General features: G+C 40.8%; 1 protein-coding gene across 1 annotated transcript in view; it reads left to right on the forward strand.

The window, feature by feature from the left end:
- Positions 1-15490, forward strand: part of ST6GALNAC3 (ST6 N-acetylgalactosaminide alpha-2,6-sialyltransferase 3) — a 491203-nt gene that overhangs the window by 193136 nt on the left and 282577 nt on the right. The window contains exon 2 of the mRNA XM_045199607.2: positions 14300-14494. Within this exon, the coding sequence (XP_045055542.1) occupies positions 14300-14494 (195 nt within the window). The remainder of the gene's footprint in view (positions 1-14299; positions 14495-15490) is intronic.

Genomic DNA, 15490 nt, shown 5'->3' on the forward strand with positions numbered 1-15490 from the left:
AGGTTTTATCAGAGTTAAACTTCCTAAATCTGGGAGGAAGGAGCCGTTATAATCTCCATTTTACAGGTTAGAACTCTGTAGATAGGAACTGCTTTGTCTAATGTGGAGCTGAGATTATAGTCTCTCTAGCTCCAAATCTTCTTATTTTTTGATCACATTGCCTCTTAAAAATAACTAAACTAAAACATCAAGAGTTAATACAAGCATCTTGATTTCCACTTACAATAACTATTTTTTTCACTTGAAAACCACAGAGGCAAATTATTACATTCATTTAATTTATTGATGCACCAGCATTTCTTGAGTGCCTAATATATGCCAAAAAATGAGTTTTGAGGATTAGGGTCCAAAGTGTAGCTCTTCCTTCAAGGCATGGTAGTCTATTGGAGTAGACAGACTTGTAGCTAAATGAATACAGGGCCATGAAATAAAATACCCTCACGGTAAAAAGGCGTCTTGACTGAATCTTGACATCACTACTTGTTAGCTGTTGTCCCAGGCAAATCATTTATCCCCTTTGACTAAGATTCCTCAACTTAGGAAGCAAGAGTATTTACATAAATTGCAGTTGAAAATATTAGAGGAAATGTGTTTAAAGAGTCTGGCATAATTCCACACATATAGTAGACACTCAACTAATGAGACTATAATTATAACATATATATCTATACATAAAATTTGTACTATCTCTATATCTATTTTATATGCCTATTTTATATGCCTGTCTATCTATCTATTGAATATCTATCTATCTATGGACTCCAGAGAGATCTACGCACTGATTTCCTGATGAGGCAACAGAAAGGCTAGGGGAACTACCTGTGACAAGGTGAAGTTTTCAGAGTCTGAAGACAGATTATTTTGGCTTTGTTTTGTTGGCTTTTATTTTTTTTCCTGAACTGACATTTTGAGTAGAAGGAACTCTACCAACATATGAAGCCATCAAAAATCTCATGCCTTCCAAGAACCATAAGATACCTACAGTAGCTAAGACAAGAACTTGGGGAGAGTGAGAGACAGGCTGGACAAATAGTCAGACATCAGATCATAAAGAGGCTTTCATATCATGCTAAGCTACTTGGATTTTATCTTATCATACAGGCAACTTCCTCTTACCTAAATAGAAAATGACAAGCCTGAAATTAAAGCAGTTAAAACAACTTACCTTCATTTGATTTCATGGAAAGAATAGGAAATCTTTCAAAAAATTTTACTGAAAAACCAAGACCTGCTATGTATTGAACAAGAATCTTTGTGATTGATGGACAACGGAGAGGTGAGATTTCTGGTGATAGATGCCATTAGGAAGCATCTTAAACCAAGTTGCAGAAGGAGCATGCAGTGCTGAAATGTTACAGGCCAAAGCGCCCTGGGGCGGGTTTTGTCCATTAAATGGCAAGTTCTAGAGCAGCAGGGATAGGGCTCCAGTGCCTGAACCCCAAATAGAACACTTACCATTTTTCCCTGAAAGTCAGCATAAATATTTGATAATGTCTCCCTTCCTGTGAAGCGGCCCTCTCTCAGTGGGAGTGGTAACTGTTATCCTTAGCAGAACAGAATTATTTGTTTTCTTAAGTTTTTCTTTATATCCTCGGGGTAAATTCTAAAAGCCTCTAAAGTATTTTGATTTTGAATTCTCACAAAAGTATTTTTCTTCTTTCACAGTAATTCAATATAAAAGGCTATAAAAGTGATATATTCAGAAGTATCCGGGACCTGCTTTCGGTGCCACGTGGGGCTAAGCCGTCTTGCCACTTGCACGCCCCGCAGGAGAGAGGAACCACAGTTCACATGGGGGAAATACTGCATGTGTGTGCCTCTGTTGTGCTCGTATTGTCTGCTCTGCTGAAAAGCAGATTTTTTTTGCAGATCAAAGCTTCCCTGTCTTGCTGAACTGCTCATCTATTTTGATCAGGAAGAAAGGCCTTTGTTAAAATCAAGAGCAAAGCCTGATTTGCAAAATACTGCTTAAAATTAACAAAACACAAGAAAATGTAAAAATATGGTAAGACCATCAGTCAGTTTTGTGCAATGGAAAATTCTCTAACAAATTCAGCAAATACTGTTTTTAAGTGAAGAGAAATTATGTGTTTTCTAAGCACCGTCTTATGGAGTGGCGGTTAGGTGCTTGGGAATAAACGAGGTGTGGTGGTAGGCGGCCTTGCCCTTGTTGCTGACAGAGGCCGGCGGATACACTGTTGAGGGAGATGAACAGGGCTCCAAAACTGTTTGTTGATTACTCACGTGTTTCCCAGGTTTGTGTACCTGAGGCTTCTGGCTTGGCTGCTTTTGCCAAGGGGGAAGCATCGGGGAATAAGATGGATAGAGTTTCTATTTTTCAAGAACTCACAGTCTGGCAGGGAAAGAGATATTAAGCTAGCCATTGCAACAGTGAACAGAGATGTGCAGGGGGGGTTCAGTGTGTCACGGGGTAAGCCTTTTAGGGGTAGTGAAAGTGCAGTCATTGAGACCCAGTTATTGAGACTCAGGCTGGGCGTTGGGCACCAGAGCAGAGATTTTTAATTGAAACATTAAGACTTAGCACAGGTTTACTCCCCATCAACTGAATGTGTTTCTAAAATTTGAGGAAATGGCTTTTTGTTTTTTCACAAGTATTTATTGGTAATTTTTTCCTTGGAACTACCTTTGTGTATAATTTTATGATTTTGTTTGCTGATTAAACCTGAATATTTAGCTCATAGAATGAGCAAATAATCTTCAGAGAAATCTTCATCTTTATGCAGTCGCATATAAGAAAACAAAAACAGTTCTGTGTTTTCTTATTTTAAGAAATGAAAAACTTCAGACTATCTTTGATTTTATTTCAGGTTTTCAACAGACTAACTCAGTGGACATTTGAACTTCTTATTGCGAGGGCCAGGGCTTAGTGGAACAAGTTTGACTAGGTGCATTAGCACATCCGTGTCCATATACATAAGGAAGACTGAACCTGATACCGTCCTGTACAGCTGGGTAAAAAAATATGTGCTCTTCCTTTTAGACAAGGGTTAAAAAGGAAGTCATCTCTCTTGCTGCGAAGTCGTTCTCAGCAGGTGCACGTAGCTGCAATCAGGTAGGCTTTGGTGAGTGACAGCAGCTATCTACCAAGTTGAAAGATCACAAAGTCGCACCCCATTTCTATTTCAGTTTCGTAGACGCTGGGCTCAGTTGGTGAGTATCTGAAGGCATGCCTAGCTCTGTGACAAGAACTGGGCCCAGACCCAGAGCAGGAGTCAGATACAGAGCTGTGCCTCAAGCCTTCCTTCTAGTGATGCCAGCTCTGGTCAGCCATGGCCCCTGGGTCATCACTACAGAGTCTTGGATTTGAGAGCCAGCTAGGATCCTAAAAACATTCCATCATACCGATGAAGCAATCGAGGCCTAAAAAGGATAACAGTCTATCCTGTGGTCACATGGATTATAAGATTTATCAAGACAGCCTCTGGCCTCAAGTCGTCCCCTGTTTTGTGCAAGGGAGGTAATATGCCAGGTTGCACTGATTAGGACCACCACTGCCACGAGCATCACGTTGAAAAGATTCTGAAGTTGCATCCTGACTCAGGGGGAAATGGTGCTGTGGTTGACCAGCAGTGTCTGTCTGGGGACAATGTGGGGGCATGGGGTGCTATGTGTGAATTTGATTGAATGATGAAGGTTGACTGGTAATCAAATAATGATCACATGATATGAAGCGTGCTGCAGAACTAAGTGCTCTAAAATCTTCCTGGAGGGTCAGGACCATTTCACAGAAGAGATGGCATTTGGATTTGGTTTTGAAAAATAAGTATCAGTTTTCTTGACAAAGAAGGGAAAGAAGAAGACATTCCTTGAAGGAAGAATAGCTTGTGCAAGGGACCTGATATGTGGAGAAGAGAAGGAAATTAATAACCTGTGATTGCCTGCTCTGTGCTAGGCACTAAGATGGGTCCTTCATGTATTATCTCATTATTTAATTTTCATAATGACTCTATGATTTTACAGATGAAGTATAGGGACAAAGAAAATTGAAATGCCCAAGGTCATGTAGCTATTAAGTAGACGTGAGATTTTAATTATTGGGACTCCAAAAGTAACTTTCGTGGTAGCTACTCAGAGGGACAGTATAGGTGAGGAAGACTGGATGGGAGAGGGAGGATACCATTGGTTTGGATGGATTTGGATTACTGAATTTGAGTTGCCTCTGGGACATCTAAATAGAGGTGGCTAGTAGGTTGTTAGAATTTGGCACTAACTGATATGGTTATGATAAAAAATATATCAAACACTCACTGGTAACAGCACAAGTCTAGTACTTGCATTTTCAGGCTTCTGCTTAACAGTGGGGATCTTTCTGCCTTTGCTATTCTAACACAGGAGACTCTAAATAATAAACTAATATAGTTTATGTTGCGTGAGCGACTCAAATTACTGTCAATGCAATATTAAATCCAGAATTGATAGGAAAATGGTCTCACTTAGAAATTCAAGTGTTCTTGGCACAATACTATTTACTATCACCACGAGACCTGTGCTTTGGCAAAACTCTGCTTGTGCTCAGCAAAAGACTGTTTAATACGTGAGCGTTCCTCTGCCAAAGTTCAACTTTGACCTACAAGAGAACAGTGTCTGTTCCTTAGAAGGATGCTGGGAGGTACCACAGTTGATATGTAGCCATTGGGATGGGGTACGACATGCATGTGTATGCAAGGCCATCTAACCGTGTTCAAAAAGGGAAGGTTTTTTGTTTTGTTTTGTTTTTATATTTGTGCAGTCTAGACCAGAAGATAAAACCCCCAAGGGTTTTTATATTAGTGATTTCCGGTGTCCTGGGCAACTCCAGGACTCCTTGTTATCTCTTCTTTGTGGACTTGTGGTTGTGCTTTCTTTAGGGTACAGGATGAGAGATAGGTATTTAAAATAGCCCAGGCCTGATCCTCTTTGTTCCCTAGGATGATGAGGAGAAGGAGGATAACGATGACAACAACAGCTATTACTATGATGACAATGCAACCATATTTTATTGATCTTTTAATGTTTTCCCATTTTTCCATGTCTGAGATTGAGGTGTGTCTCATACCCAATACCACCTTGCAGTTGCTATTAGCCTGCAATAAAGTTAAATTCTTCCAGGTAGGATTTGGGTCATTTCAGTGGCTACCTGGGGACATTACCTACCTGGGACCACTTCAAATTGAATGATTTACTGAGTTTTTTCTTAAATCACACTGGCAGTGTGAACTTGTATCAAAACCTGATTGAGTACCTACATGTGGTTCGAATTATCAGGAGAGATTATTTTCTCTTTCTCTCTTCTTGCTGTGCCTTTCTGAATGCATGCTTTATTTCTGGGATATGCTAACTTTAGGGGAGTAGCATTGTGGTATCTTAGCTTTTTGCCAAGGTCTCCTATTAGTCTCCCCATCTTGTTTTTCTTATCATATTCAGAGTAATGGTGTGACTAACAATCAGTACACCTTAGATTTGACTGAAGATTGTAACAATACATTTAACATTTAATGAGCATGTTCTCTTTGCCAGGCAACACTTTAAGGCTTTTTTAAAAATCTAGTAACTCATTTAAACCTCTAACAGTCATATAGGTTGGTACTGCTGTTGCCCCAATCTCAGGTTAGAAAACAGAGGCACAAAGAAGTTAAATTAGAACTTGTGCCCAAGTTCACATGTGTTAACTCATTTAATGTGGGTTGGCCACCCTGAGTCTACTGATAGGCCGCTGGTGGCAGCCTGTTTTCATTCCAGTGAAGTACTTGGCGTAGAACCGGATACTTGCCGAGTGCACGGCTCAGAAAATGGGCCATTGTCCTTATTAGAAGGACAGAGTACCCTTTTCTTACCCGTTTTTCATTCCCTGATATGGGGTTCTTGCTTTAAGTGTTATCCTCAGACAAGAGTTGGTTTTCTAAAAATATATGAATTCTTGTCTTTTCATTCTGTGTCATATGAAGGACGCTGCTCTAAGCAGGCTGAGCTCCATTTAGGTCTGCAAGTCCTATCTACCAGGAACTGCAAAGCCACTCTCGGTGAGAAGTCCAGTTCAACAAATACTCAACTTTTTCTCGCTTCACTTTATATTCCCCATCCAATTCCTCTTCCACCCCCTGCCACCACAACCACATCAAATCTACATAGAAATCTCCTAGGAAGGTGAATTAACAGGAAAAAGAAAAGAATAATTTGTGGGTTTTCCCCTTAGGAAAGATGTATTTTTCCTAATGATCCTATATTGAATTTTTTTGGATAATTTACTGTGTATCTTTAGAAGAGAATAAGTTTTAATTCCTATTTTTTTTTCATTTCTTCCACCAGTATTCACTAAAATATCTTCTAAATTCAAGATACTGAGTTTGATGTCCTCAGTAGTAGAGGTATTTCTCAGACTTTGTTCATGTCCTCAAGACATTTTTAAAGACAAAATTATAGGGGAATCTTTTCCTCCCTCTCCCCTCCTCCTTACCTCTTTTTTCCATCTTCCTTCTTCACCCACCCTACTCCACCCAACCCCCTTCCGTGAGCTGGAAGCCAGGAAGGAAGAGAAGACTTTGGGGAGGAAGCATCATTTGAGCTGAGTTATACAGGGTCCAGCAGAAGTAACACCTGCTTGAGTGTGGTTGGCAGGGTAATAATATTGTGTAATGATTTATAGTTTTAATTTGAACATTTCACCTAAAATGTCATATGGTATGCTTGTGTGGGATATTGTTATGTTGCAGAATTACATGCTTATGATTTTGTAATAAAAGGTTTTGTAATAAAAAAGGGGCATTGTTTGTGCTGGACCCCACATTTGATCATGTATAGATGGGGATGATAGAAAATATCAGGATGTCCATGAGGAGCAACCTGGACAAAGTCACAAAGGCTAGGTAGCCGACGGCTTTGGAGAATGGTGAGAAGTCCAGCCTGCAACATGGAAGGCATGAAAAGAGAGATGAAGGATGAGACTCAAGCATACAGACTTCCCTTCTTACTTCACTGGTTATGGGGAAAATCATGTGAGGTGATAGGTCTGAATGTGCTTGAAAAGATAATGCTGTTCAACACAAGGTCATGGAGGCTCACAGAAAAATGAGAGGTCTCAGTTGGTGTCATCACCATTGTCCTCCTCACTGCCATTCGCTTCATTGTCATGATACTTCCAGGAAGGACTCCCTCCCTAATGGCTCTAAGATGACCAGAATTTATCCTTATGCTCCACCTCAGTGTCTCGAACACCTCAGAAGTAAGAATTGGGTGCTCAGAGACAAACTCATTTCTTTAAAAATGAAAGATGCCAGCGGATGTTTGCAGAAACCAAACAAGGCCAACAAAGGTCAGGTGGTTGAGGGCACAACAAAAGCTCGGGGTCTGATTGTCTAAGTACCTTCGTTGTCCCTGGTTAGTTAGCACCTCTCTGTCCTCAGTAGGGTGCTAGGGGCACAGAGAGAGGACAGGAGGGGGCTGTGTCAGTGCATGCATAGAGAAGACACTTCTTCCTGTAGTGCAAACATCACGAAAGAGAACGACTTCAGGGCCATCTGCCCCAGCCTCTGATGTTCTCGTCACGAGCACCAGCCGTCTGGGCTACATCATTTTCTATGTCTCTTTGTACAGCCACACTGAGGGACTGCTTTCTGGGCCCTTCATGCTACACACTTGATACCTGCCGTTATCTCTACCTTGTGTTTCTGAGGAGCTTTGATTTCTTTCTGTAAAAGGATATATGCTGAAGCAATTCGATAAGGATGTAGAGGCAAAGTGAGATAAAACCACTCTTATATAATTTTATAAAATAAAACAAACTCAGTGAATGTAGCCAGGATTATTTTATTCGATTCTGTAGCAGTTTTAAAAGTCAAATCTAGCCAGGAAAACCTAAATCCCCTCCTCAAATAAAGTAGGAAAAATGTGTGGGTGTATTAGAAAGCTTTTTCATTATGGTTTTAAAACAGGTGTTAGAGAGTTCAGTGGGACTTCCTATGTCCCCTGACAGACTCATAATGCTCATGTTTACCTGAACTTCCCTGTAGCTTTTGCAGCCATAGGAAGTCTCTCTCTGTTGGGAAAAAGCATGTCTGACGAAAATGTGGGAACCTGTAATTTTTCCCTAGGCCTAGCTCTTTGCATGGAATAACCTGTGACCGTTGTGACCATGGGGACCCTGTTGCCCTGGTTTTTGTTTGTTGGGTTTGCAAACTCTTACTGGATTATCTGATGCATGAAAGCAGCATGTTGCTGAGGGGTCCAAAATCTTAACATAGGTCGCTATATAGATGGTGTTCTACCAATTTTAACCTTTTTTAAACAAAAACCAAACCATCAACATTTTGCTCTTTAATTGCATCTTCATTAAATGAAAGGATCATGGAATTGTGGGGCTGAGAAAGGAAAACGAACCTATTCTATCGCGTTGGCTCCTATGCACTGCCTGCAATAAGACACCGTACTATTGATTGACAAAGGACTGCTAATGTTCTCAGCAGAAGTGGATGAATCATTGCATTATTTTCTCTGAGTGCTAACCAATGGTACCCTGTAGTTGTCTTTTTAATACCAGGAATAAAGCCAGCTTTAGGCAAAATGAGTTAAATTTGCCCACAAATTACTTATTTTGAAGTAAATATAATTACCGTGCTTCAGATCAGCCTCTTCATTTTCCATGTGAATTAAGTATTTTGTTTATTGACAAAATGTATTACAAAATCTACTTCAGGGCTAACACCAGTTTTTAAAATTTATGAAGCAGTTTTATGAGAATGTCCCCATTGGTGCGAGTAACAATTAACAGCATAGTTAATTCAGTCACTAGGACACAGGCCCGAGTCAGATGATCTGAATTCAATACCTGTCTTTCCTGTGTCCTTGTTCTGTGACCTAGGCCAAGTCACTCAATCTTTCTATTGATACATCTCTATTTTCTTTGGTCTGAAAAATGTGAATTACAGATGTATTTCTCCAACTGATAGCATTCAAATATTTTCTGTTAAGACTATGATGATTATTTATACATATACACTCTATCTGGACTTAATTCCTAGTGCCCCTAATAGGAGAATAAAAGCTAATCTCTGAAAGTACCAGTTGTACTTTTTATATTGATAATTTCATAGTGATATGAAACAGTGATATTTGATGAAGAGGTCATTGTTGCTCTTGTCATTTTTTCCCCTAAAGGGTCTTTCCCACCTCCCTGTCCATTGACCACTCCACTTCCTGAGGCAGCTTTCCCAAATCAAGCCTGATCCTGTCTATCCCGTGGCTAAGCCATTCTTGGGTTCTACAGCGTGAGTTCAGACTCTATGGCATGATGTACGAGACTGCATAATCAGGTCCCTTCTTGCCTCTCTAGCCCCACTCTGTCTGCCTTCCTCAAAATCTGCTCTCAAAATCTGAATTTTTACCTTACCACATTTTCTTCATCAGCCTCTCGGATTCGGAAATGCTGCTTTTCCTCCCACGTTAACCTTGTTAGACATTAACTTCTCTCCTCTTGATGACCTCAGTAATTCTGTCACCAGCCAAGGTATCTAAGGCTGCCCTTGACAAGCTTCTGTGTGGACTCTGCCGATCTAGGACTGTCCACCTTTTCATTACCTTCCTTTTCTTATCCTCCCAGCAAATGAGTGAGTTTTCCCACTGCTCAGTAGAGTTCAATAAGCAGCATCCAAAGAATTTGTTGATTCAATAGCTGAAACAAAACAAATAGATACTTCGTTTATACACTCAGAGCTTTACTAATTTATCCTGTACCAGTGGAAAGGATCTTTACTGCATGCAGGGAGAACGAGACTGGGAGCCTGCCCAGGGGCACAAGGCAGAACTGCATTGATTACACAACTTTTTTACATGGGGGAAGAATTTCTATTTGATAATATCACAAAAAGGCAATGGGTAAGGGCTCATCAATATATGAGGTGATTGAGCACCAATATAAATAATACAAATGACAGCATATGGATTAAAGTATACATTTTATCAGTCATTCAGTAATGTTATTGAAATAGAAAAGTACCCCTCTGTACTTTGTGTATATTTATGAAGAAGAAACAAAATGAAGTCTAGCAACTAACTAAATTAATAGTTAGACTGTGGCTAAAGACTAACGCTGTGGTAGAAAAATTAAAACATACAAATGTAAAGATAGCCCCCAGATTTGCTAGCTGTTTCTTCCAAATCTGCAACTGTTTTCTCTCTAAATCATGAATTCTCTGTGGGTTTTATTTTGAAATAGGTATTTCTACTATAAGTCTGATAAATGGTATTTCAACTCTAAAGAGCAAGAAACTGGAATGCCACATTTTTGATGCATATTTTTGCAGCACAGAGGGGACTAAATTCTAAATGTCTCAGCTTTAAAAGCCCCTTCAGACTTACCCAAAATGAAGAACCAAGAATGAGGAAGCTTTCTCTACAGCAATCCATCAGATCTGTTCGGGCACAGTGACACCCTTCCAGAGCTTGTGTGGATATGTGTCACTGAATAGTTCAAGGGTTTGCAGCTGCTTGGAATATTTGAGAAAAAGATGTCTCTAAGTTCTTTCATGCATTTACATGGGCTGGCCAGTCCTCGCCAACTGGCGAATGTGCCACGAGGTGCTGATAATCAGTAGTTACAGCGCAGCGATGACATCTGGTTTTTGTGTGCTCGCTGGGTGCCCAGAGCTGTGCTCTGTGGGCCCTACGCGCTGTGTCAGTGCGGGCCCTACGCCATGCTCATGCTTTGAATGTCAGGGGAACGACTTACTAAGTTTATGTCGGTTTCTTTTGCAGTAAGAGTTTGTTGAGCTGGGTCTTGTCTATTATAAATTTGACAAGTCCTTACTGTTATTTTCGCTTACCTAATTTTTGGTTGTTGAATCTAGGAGATGTTCTGATGACTGCAGTAAAGGCATCAGCGATCACTTCCATAAACAAGTTGTTAGACATAGAACACATGTATAAACAGGTAGCATCTTCTAATTTGCTTCCAGTAGTCTGTCTTGTTGGGTTTATTTCTGTTTTTCTGCACCTCACCAAGTCTATACAGAGTACAAATTTAATGAGCAAGTGTGACTGGAAGGAGTGAATACATTCATATAAATCATGCATATCAGTATTTCATTACTTCCCCAACACACACACACACACACACACACACATTCTCACTGCACTCTGGTGTGCAGAGACTTCAAAAAGCCTCATCTGCGGTTTTTGTTTTACTTGCTGAAGCTCAAGGTCACGATCTGGCAAAAGTGACTACCACAAAACACACATTTGTGTTAAGTCCCGTTGTCCTTACCACCTGGAGCACAAAATGTGCTTGAAATTATACTGTTTCGAGTGAAGTTTCAGGGTGGTTGTATATCAGCACTGTGAGGATGCGTTCATATTAAATAGGAGTTTGGAAGCATGAAGAAAAGAGTCAGGTCCAGAGCGCTCAGCAGAGACTGGGCTGGAGGCCTGAGCTATGAAAGGGGCACCTCTGCCCATTTCAGGTCAAGCACAGAGGAGCCAGTGTCTGGCTTCCACTCTCCCTTTGCTTGCCTCACCCTCTGTGCTCATTACTTGGTTCCCTTTCATAGGGCACGAGAGGCAGACATGTATTACTAGGGAGCAGGCTTTTACAACTATGATTTCATCCCATGTTGAAGTTTCTCTCAAAATGGTTGATTTCTTTTCTTTCATGTATGCGTTATCTGTGTGTTGCTATGCACGATCAGATAACCCACAAAGGCCATCCACACCTTTGTCCCCAAAGCCTCAGCGATGCAATGCAGTGTGACAGCCTAGAGAACCTGAGAGCAGTGCTGGGCTCTGGAGTAGACAAAGGCACAAATCCCATCTGGGTCTCCTTCAAAGCAAGCTGCTGTTTTGCAACAAGCTACCAGATGGTGATAAAAAACATTCTTACCTGTTTACTCAATGGGTGACTGGCCTCTTTGCTTTCATTTAGCCATCTGTTCTGGTCTATCTCCCTTTAAACTTGTAAGATCCATCACCTCATTTAAACTGTTACCTTGACATATTGCAATGTGGTGGACAGAATGATTCCACAGATGAGCGAATTAAAATGTTTTTTCATGATTAGAAGCTTAAATGCAGTAAGGATGTAGGAGTTAGTGGTAAGATAAGGGGTTTTGAGGAGGCAGAACTCAAGGGACTTTCAGGTGATTGAAAAATTAGGCTGTTAGACAGTAGGCTGGGGACGTTGCAAATCACTAGGGCTGGGTAAGAGCAAAGAATTCCTTTGGGTGTCTGGTTTCTCGGGGCTTATTCTTCTGCCCAGAGACACTGTGACCATGGGCCCAGGGAGGATACAGGGGCTAGCTTTGGGTTTCTTTTCTCCTTTTGGGACATTTTGTGAAGAGAAAAAAAAAATCTATTGAATAACAATAAAAATTTTTTAAAAATCTGATTACACCAGGAAGTGGCGAGCTAAAACATAGCAATAACCTCCAAAATCCTTAGCTATTCTCAGAAAGCTATTTGTCATCACTTAAGTCTGAAGAAGAATCAGAAGCCAAGCCCAGCTTTTGGAGGAACATTTCATTGCATCTCTACCCTGGACTTGAAGGCAGAGTTGTTTCTGATGTCTGCCTTCAGCTCCAAACTTGACCTTGTACCCGACTCCTTGACAGCTCCATCAGATGATGGACCAGTCCCTGAAAACTAAGACTTTGAAAGCCAAGGGCTTTATCTTCTTATTCTCTTACATCACTTCTTTTGTGACCACCCTGGTTTTCCCTGATATGACCAGGATTATTTCAGTTACCAAGGCTCAAAGTATCATTCATCTCTGAATTTTCTGTCTGCCACTTCTATCCAATCAGTAGCCAAGTTCTCTGCCTTTCACCTCAGTGGAGTTTCTCATGCTTTCCCACTTTTTTATTTCCCCTGCCACTGTTCTAGTTTTCCATCCCTCATTACCTCAATCCTAGCCAGCTGGTATAACCTTCTAAGTAGTTGCTGCCTACCTTTAGTTTCTCCCTGCTCAAAGCATCTTAAATGCCAATGTTTGATTATAATTTATAACAGTCACCTTTAAAAAAGTAAACAAAGGCCTCCTTTGGTTTACCACCATCACCTAACAAATCCAATAGACTTCTCAGCTTGATATCTGAAGCAGTCCATCAAGTTATCTGTGTATATATCTAGCCTTTTCTTTTTCTCTGTGCCGCACTAAGACACAGTGCTATGTGGTTAGGAATAACCCCATGTTTTCTTGCCTCTTTGCTCTGATTCTTCCACCTAAAAGCTCCTCTCACACATCTTTACTGTTTAAAATGCATGCATTTTATCAAGCTCAGTCTCAATTACATCTCTGCTTTCTCCCACCCCAATCAGATGCAGTTGCTCCTGTTCTTATTCCATAGCAATTCATTTAAGGGTTTGTTCTTATGCTGCTTGGCATGCATTTTTTTCTACCCTTATTGTTAGTTTTTTTTTAATCCTCACCTAAGGATATGTTCACTGATTCAGAGGTGAGAGAGAGAGAGAGAGAGAGAGAGAGAGAGAGAGAGAGAGAGAGAAACATCAATATGAGAAAGAAACATCGATTAGCTGCCCCTGGCATACACCCTGACCAAGGATTGAACCCACAACCCAGCATGTGCCTGAGTGGAGATCAAGCACCCAACATTTTGGTGTATGGCATGATGCTCCAACTGAGCCACACATCCAGGGCTATTAGTTTTTTAAATCTTACTTGTGCATATCCTATAGCACAAGTGAAAGTTTCTTGCATGTAGAGGGTGCTAGATAAACACACAGGATAATGATTGATAATGAGACTTTGTCTATAAGAATGCAAAAAAATGTGTCAAGGACCTGGGATACAGAGATCAGTATGACATAGCATACCCCAGCTCTCCAGGAAGTCACAAGTACCTGGAGGAAAAGTGACGTAACTAATCATACAATGGAACATACACAATAGAAGTGCCTTCAAGGTATGGGAGCGGTGGGACTTCTTACCTCCAATAGGACAGATGTGTTGGGGGTGAAGAGATGATGGCTGAGGGGGGATTGAGCAGTTAGCAAGGGCTTCCTATAGTTGGGAATGTCTTTTTGGTGGGTTTTGAAAACTGAGTAAGTGTTGTCAAGGAAGATGGGTAATAAAGGATAGGAAAGGAATGGAAAGATAACCTAAAAAAGATGCTCGGCTTGCTCTCAGAGCTTCAGCACACTAATACAACCTAGTCACCAAGTAATTATTTTCTGTTTCCAAATAAAAATGACAGCATCCTTTGATACCTTTGAAATAGGAGTAAAGGCACCTCTGCAACTGCCTTTGGTTGAAAGTCCTCACTCATTTTTCTTCTCTCTCTTTTTCAATGTGTTACAGAGAAAGTCCGTGGTGGCAGTGAGCTTCGTAGCAGCGTTTCTCTTCCTGCTGATTGTGCGCCTTGTAAATGAACTGAGTTTCCCATTGCTACTAAACTGCTTTGGACAACCTGGGACCAAATGGATACCTTTCTCCTACACCTTCAGGCGGCCCCTTCGGACTCACTATGGATACATAAATGTGAGGACGCAAGAGGTAAGACCGCAGAGGGTTACCTAGGATTCCAGAGTATCCATGGTAATTGCTTTTCTTTAGGAACAAGATGACCTTCAGTCACTGAAGTTACTCTCTCTGCCCCATCGAGCTTCTCTGGGTCCCTGACATTTTCTGTCTTCTCATCCTTAGACATTTACTGACGTGTGTCCAAGTCTGCTGCCCTTCCCACATCAAATCTGATTCACTGGCTTCACGTGGAGTTGAGGAAGCAATTATCTGTTTTCCTAGTGCTTTGTTGCATAGCATACATATCTTTCCATTTATTAACTCTGATCAGTAGTTACCAGCTAGAGAACTGGCTGGCTTTATTTCATGGAGGTCAGCTGGTTGGGGACAGCTCTTTGTGAAATTGCAGAGAAGCATTTATACTTTTCTAAAATGCTATAATTCTTAGACCTGGAGCTAGAAAAGACCAAGCTGATTTTAAAATTCTTCAGTGGCTGCAGAGATAATGGTATTTAAAGAGTTTCCAAATTTAAAGGGGTTAAAATAATTTAAATCCTATAATCACAGAACCTCTAAATCTTTGTAGCCAGTTGATGGTACCCAAGACAATGGAGGCAGATTGACAGCTAGAAAGTGCACATCGTGCTAACATTTTTGCAAGCCAGGGTTTGTATCACAGAGAGAAGGAAAAAATAATGGACCTTGCAAAAGGTGTGAAAGGTATAGAAGCAGTTAATAAAAGCGTTAGAACTGTTTGTCATGCAGTGGGGTGAGTGTGAGGTTAATATTCATAGAGGCGAAGTCTAAGCCGGTTTGAAGTTGTCGGTAACATGGGTACAAGTCCTCGGTGTGTCTGCATCGCTGAGAGAGTTTTGGATCTGATCCCACCGAAGGGTGATTTTGTAAAGATACTAGAGAGGAGAGTTACACACAGAACACTGCTCCCATTCTGAATGTTACTGTTAGCATCCGGAGGGGTGTTAAAAGCTGGCTTGGCCTTCCCTTTTGCAGGCAATATTAAACTCAAGT

The sequence above is a fragment of the Desmodus rotundus genome, chromosome 3 (genome assembly GCF_022682495.2).
Source record: "Desmodus rotundus isolate HL8 chromosome 3, HLdesRot8A.1, whole genome shotgun sequence".
Classification (NCBI taxonomy): domain Eukaryota; kingdom Metazoa; phylum Chordata; class Mammalia; order Chiroptera; family Phyllostomidae; genus Desmodus; species Desmodus rotundus.